Source organism: Papio anubis, chromosome 12, assembly GCF_008728515.1.
Source record: "Papio anubis isolate 15944 chromosome 12, Panubis1.0, whole genome shotgun sequence".
Classification (NCBI taxonomy): Eukaryota; Metazoa; Chordata; class Mammalia; order Primates; family Cercopithecidae; genus Papio; species Papio anubis.
The window spans coordinates 61,609,387-61,615,414 of record NC_044987.1 but is presented as its reverse complement, the minus strand read 5'-3'; the positions used below and the strand labels follow the sequence as shown (position 1 = coordinate 61,615,414).

General features: G+C 57.8%; 1 protein-coding gene across 9 annotated transcripts in view; it reads left to right on the top strand.

The window, feature by feature from the left end:
- Positions 1–6,028, top strand: part of ATG16L2 (autophagy related 16 like 2) — a 34,670-nt gene continuing 28,642 nt past the window's right edge. For 2 of the 9 annotated variants that reach the window (XM_021926262.2, XM_021926261.2), the window contains exons 1-3: positions 1–1,798; positions 3,964–4,063; positions 4,962–5,061. In XM_021926262.2, the coding sequence (XP_021781954.2) occupies positions 1,681–1,798; positions 3,964–4,063; positions 4,962–5,061 (318 nt within the window). In that variant the 5' untranslated portion in view covers positions 1–1,680. The remainder of the gene's footprint in view (positions 1,799–3,963; positions 4,064–4,961; positions 5,062–6,028) is intronic. The other 7 variants (XM_003910376.5, XM_021926260.2, XM_009186866.4 and 4 more) reach the window with 7 other exon arrangements.

Sequence of the window (6,028 nt, the reverse complement as noted above, 5' to 3'; positions counted from 1 at the left end):
CCTGGGTCTCCATGGGCACTGTGCCTGTCTCCTGGGCATGCCTTTTGCTGAATGCTACCACCCATCTTCAACAGAAATACTCCTTCAAGAGACAGGCCAGGCCTGGGCTGGGGCTAGAGGTACAGAGACATCTGGGACCCAGGCCCTGCCCTAAGCGGCACTGCACAGATTACAGGATGGTGTGATAACTGGCGACAGTTATAACTCGAACTCAACTGGGGCTGTATCTGAGAAGCTTGAACTTAGTGTAGGGGCAGGAAAGTACTCCTGGAGGAGGTGATGCGTGATTAGGAGCCAGGCCCGCTAGAGGGGATGGTGTTCCAAACATCAGGCTTGGCCTGTGCAAAGGCCATGGGCGTCTAAGACAGTGACATATGAGAGACTGAGCCCAGCTCACTGTGAAAGCAGGGCAGGCTACACTGACCTGGGGGCGACTGGGCCTTCGCTGCTTTCTACATCCTCTGACTCGTCCCCATCAGAATCTCAACAGACTCGTCACCTCCAGGGCCTGCACTGCTCTCCCAAGGTTGCCCAATTTCTCTCATTTCCTAGGGAAGGCCAGGTCTGCCAGCACTCAGAGGGCAGGGCCTGCTGGCATGCCCCAGGGTGAGGCTGGGCCCAGCGAGTCCCTCCTTTCGTGTGTCACAGGAGCCTGAGCCTGCAGAGGTGGCTCTCTAGCACCTAGCTAGAGACGATTTGATCAGTGCCCTGCGACCCACGGTTCACTTTCAAGGGTATCCACAAGAGATGTGTCTGCTCCACCCAGTGGGATGAAGCATCTGGCCCTGAGTCAGGATGCTGGGGTGCAGGCCATCTCAGCCACCCACTCCCTTGCAACCCCAGGCAAGCAAGTCCCTTCTCTCCTCCCGGCCAGGGGCTTTCCAGATGAAAGCAGCTGCACCCCTTTACTCTCAGGGACCTAAAATTTCGGCGACCATGTGGAGCCATAAACCCTTCTGCCTCCTGTCCTCCCAGCCCCACACCTACCTGGCGTTTTCATGTCACGGAACCTCTGCACGTGCTCTTCTCGAGGCCTAGAGTCCCTCTCTCTCCCTCTGGCCAACTCCTATTTCATCCCTCACAGACCCAACTCGAACGCCATCATCCCCGGAAAGCTGGGATTCCTCCCTTCCGTCTCTGCTTCCTTATCTCGCTGTCCTGCTGCGCGCGCCCTCAGTGTACGCGCAGAGCCCGGGGCTGAGGGCCTCCGGGTCCCTGACTGGGCGCGCGGCCGGGACCGCAGCGGCATGGGGAGCATCAGCAGCTGTGGGACTCCGCCTGGGCGCGACGGGGTTAAGGGACCCGGACCTTGAGGGCCCCACCTCCGGAGCGCTCCACTCGCGTGGGGGAAGCCGCCCCGGAGGCTCCGACCTCGCTCCTGCTTATGACCCTTACAGCCACAAGAGCCCCCACTTAGGTGAACATTTCGGGCGGGACCCCGGCGGTTCAGACCCGGAGGCGGCTCCTACCGGAGGCGGCTCCTCCCGGCGTCGGCTCCTACCGGAGGCGGCTCCTCCCGGCGTCGGCCTTCGGTCCTCCCAACCAGAGCGCTCTTGGGACAAGCCGGGGATTCCCCGCCACCGCCCGCCCCCTGGCGAAACGAAGTCCGCGCAAGGCCCCGCCCGGGCCTGGCGCCGTCGTGGGCGAGAGGAACGCGCCGAGAGGCGGCAGAGCGCGGCCATGGCTGGGCCCGGCGTCCCCGGCGCCCCCGTAGCCCGATGGAAACGCCACATTGTGTGGCAGCTGCGTCTTCGGGACCGTACGCAAAAGGCGCTCTTCCTGGAGCTGGTGCCGGCCTGTGAGTGCGCCCCGGGGCTGAGAGGATGGTCGCTGAGGGGACGCGGCTACGGGCGCGGGGAGAGGGTTTGACTGGCTCCTCCGCTTGTGACCCGAGTGCGCTGTGCCTTGTGCCTTGAGCCTATGCGTTACGCCCACCCCGACTGCCAGGACTCCGCCCCTTGCCATCCAGGCTCTGGTTAGAACCTGGACAAGCCCCTCCTGCCCCCCCGCCCTCGTCGCCCTTCAGGACGGGCTCTGCCTCCCACGAGCTGGGCTTCCGAGACGCAAGTGCGTCCCCGGGTGTTGGTTTTGAAGGGTCTCTTGTGCCTCCCCTTCCGGGCAGTCCCCGGGGTAGGGGCTTGATTAGTGCACTTAGTCTCCGTAGCGCAATGAAAGAACGCGGGACTTGTCCAGAGCAGCCACTTATTGGCCCATCCGGAGAGGGGCGACACTCGGAACCTCTAAGGAGGAGGCTGTGCATCTCAGGCTCTGCCGCCGACAGGCGACGCTGGCGCAGGCTTATGGAACACCTCCCCGTCAGCCTACCCAACCTGAGGGGGCATCAGGGGGCCCCGGGCTGCTGGCGGATGCCGGCTGAGTCCAGCGAAGTCGGACTCTCAGAATTGTTTCTGGGCAGCTGGTCAGGATGGGGTGTGGCAGTTCAAGACGGGATGAACAGGTGTGCCTGTGTGTCGCGCCTCTGGCCACCTGCGATTGTATGTCTGCTGTTGGAAGTCTAATCACAGTCCCTGCGGCTCTCTCACTGGGGCTAATCTTGGCCAAACCCCCACAATCAAATTTGCTCTTAGCCAGGGAAATTTCTCTGCAAGCTTCCAGGCTGCTGGTCCTCTGCCTTCAGGGTTTCGAGGCCAGCCCCCACCTCCAGCAACCACACTTTTCCACTGCTCAGACGGACAGTGGAACCGTCCAGTTTGAGGAGGGGGGGCACCGCCCCCCCCCCCCCCCCCCAGGGAGCTGTGAGTCTGAGGGACTGGAGAGACCTGGAGGGCTGAAATCAGACCGAAGGGCCAGTCTTGAGACTTTGGGCAGGTCACAGTCTTCTTGCTTGTTAATTAGGTATTAACCTCAGTCTTCTTACTTGTTAATTGGGTATAGAGACCTTCTTTAGGTTTGCTGGGGGGTGCAGTACCCTGGGGGCTGAGGTGGGGTTTTCGTGAGAACTAGGCCAGGCCCAGGGGCCTCAGTCAAGGTGACAGACAGGTGGGAAGTAGTGTGGGAAGGAAGTTGATGAGGAGGGAGCTAGGCCTGGGCTTACTACCCCGCCCTCCCCTGGAACTGGTGAGAAAAGAGGAAGTGACTGTTGATGGGGGAGGGAGTGTGTTCCAGGGTCAAAACCTCCAGAATGTCTGCTGAATAATTGCTTAAGGACTTTCTATTCTAGCCTGGGGGTACCTTACACCAGGGCTGGGGAAGTTGGGATTATTTATTTATTTATTTATGAGAGGAAGTCTCTCTCTGTTGCCCAGGCTGGAGTGCAGTGGCGGGATCTCCATTCACTGCAAGCTCCGCCTCCCGGGTTCACGCCAGCCTCCCTTCTCAGCCTCCAGAGTAGCTGGGACTACAGGCGCCTGCCACCACGCCTGGCTAATTTTTTGTAATTTTTAGTAGAGACGGGGTTTCACCGTGTTAGCCAGGATGGTCTCAATCTCCTGACCTTGTGATCCGCCCACCTTGGCCTCCCAAAGTGCTGGGAATTCAGGCGTGAGCCACCACGCCTGGCCGGGGATTATTTTTAAGTGCAGAAAGCTAGAGCCCTTGGAGGGGAAGTGACTTGCCAAAGGCTATTGACAGGTAGAGCTCGGTTTATCACTTTCTGGGGCTAAACCTTGCTCTGAGGCAGGGATGAATCAATTCCAGGCCCCTTCCTTCCCTCAGGACCCTCAGCAGGCAGTACCCCGCAGTGGTCATCCTTCTGTCCCTGGAAGAGCAGGTCCTCTTCCCGGTGGGCCTGGGGACCGGTGCTATGAGGACATTGCTAGGGCTGAAGGTCCTGTAGAGCTGCACAGACGCCCCTCAGGCATGGGGCAAGGCCAGCCTGCCAGAAGCTTCCCCATGCCTAGCATCTCTGGGCTCCTGCAGCCATCCTAGCTGGAGATAACTTGCATGCCAGGGGGCTGCTGGGTATCTGTCTCTGCCCCAGGCTCACTCTTTTGCACCCTCCAGATAACCATCTCTTAGAGAAGGCTGAGCTGCTGGACAAGTTCTCAAAGAAGCTGCAGCCGGAGCCAAACAGTGTCACTCCCACCACCCACCAGGGCCCCTGGTGAGTGTATGTGTGTCTGTGGTCACAAAGAGCTGCCTGTGCTGGGTTCATTCTCTCCCTAGCGCCTCATCAGCCCCTGGCTGCTGCCCAGGGGTGGTGGGGGTGGTGGGGGAGGCAGGCCCTTGGCCTTCCCACAGGATAGCTGTTTAGAATCTCTTTCCCCTCCAACTTTCTTTGTCCATCTTTCTGCATTTGTCCCATCTCCTTCCCCTCCCACCCCTACACTTAATGTCTTTTCCCTTTCTCAGTCTTTTTCTATTTCCCTGTTCCTTGCCTGAAGATGCCTAAAGAAAGGGTCTTGCTACCTATTCCAAAGAGGGAGTAAAGATGAGAACCAGGAATAGGTTGGGATTCAGAGTTGGGAGGTGCTTCTTTTTTTTTTTTTCTTTTTGTTTTTGAGACGGAGTCTGGCTCTGTCAGCCAGGCTGGAGTGCAGTGGCCTGATCTCAGCTCACTGCAACCTCCGCCTCCTGGTTTCAACCAATTCTCCTGCCTCAGCCTCCTGGTGCATACACCACTACCCCTGGCTAATTTTTGTATTTTCAGTAAAGACGGGGTTTCACCATGTTGGCCAGGATGGTCTCCATCTCTTGACCTTGTGATCCGCCCACCTTGGCCTCCCAAAGTGCTGGGATTACAGCGTGAGCCACCGCACCCGGCTGGGAGGTGGCTCTTGAGAAGGGTCCTTGGCCAAGGCCTAGGGGAATCTTGGAGCAGAGGAGTCATGGACAGCTCATTTCTAGAGACTTGCCTTTTCCTTTACTGGCTTGCTAGCTTCCATCTTCCCAGGAGGAAGTTAATGGCTCTTGTTTTAGGCTTTTCATGTAGCATCCCTTGGGTGCCTTTAGGCACTTGGGTGAACTGGGGGACATTGAGCACCACTCTGATTGGTTGGCAGGGAGGAGTCAGGGCTTGACTCAGACCAAGTCCCATCACTGGCCACACTGAGGGTGAAGTGGCAGGAGGAGGAAGAGGGGCTCCGGCTGGTCTGTGGTGAGGTAAGTTGGGAAGGGGTCTGAAAATGGTGTAGAGAGATGTGGTCCAAGGGAGCCAGCCAGTGAGGGGTACACCTGTGTTTGCTGCATTCTCCAAGCCCAGTGCTGCAAGCATTGAGTGAGCCCTAGTGTGTGCCAGGCCCTGACCTGAAGCTGAGCAGGGGTCAGAGTGCCCCGGGCAGCCCACAATGAAGTGGGTCCAACAGCAGCTGGAGGGAGTTAGGTGTGCAAGGGCCTGGCAGCCCATTTCCCTTCCACATTGTTTAGCCTACTCTGCTCACTACTCCATGGCTAACCCCTCGCCCAGCCATCCCCAAGGCCTCGCACCAGTTGATGCTCAATGGACATTTGCAGACTACAGGAGTAAGGTTCATTTAGCTCATTGGCAGGGTGTGGACGCTCCACCTGACACTACCGCCTTCCCTGTCCCCTTGCAACAGTATCTCTCGGCTTCTCTTGCACCATGCTCTCCTAGTTTCCCTCTCATTTTTGTGATTGTTGCCTCTGAACTTCCTTCACTGCCTCCTTTCCCTCCTCCCTATTCCCCTTCCTTTAAATATGGGTGTTCTTGGGGCTCACGGACTCCCATTTTCTCTGTTTGCCAACTCTCAGATCTGTCTCTAGCCCAGCCTTCTTTTCTGAGCTCCTGACCCTCTTGCTTAGCTGCTTTTTGGACATCACATCTAAAATCAGGCTCACCATCTCCCCCAGAATTTGGCCCACGCTGTTTTGGTCCACGCTGTTTTGAGAGTTGACTCCCTGCAGGCATTGGGCTAAACATTGTCTCAGTTAATCCTTCACAACTTTATGGTTGCAGAGGAGGAGACTGAGGCTTGGAGAGGTAGAGCCAGGATTTGAGCCCCTCTCACACAAATCACCTTCTGTTCTCTCCATTCATTCTCTCAACATCTATTGACAGTTGCTATATCCAAGGTACAGGGAATGCAGCAATAAACAAGAGCTGGCCCAT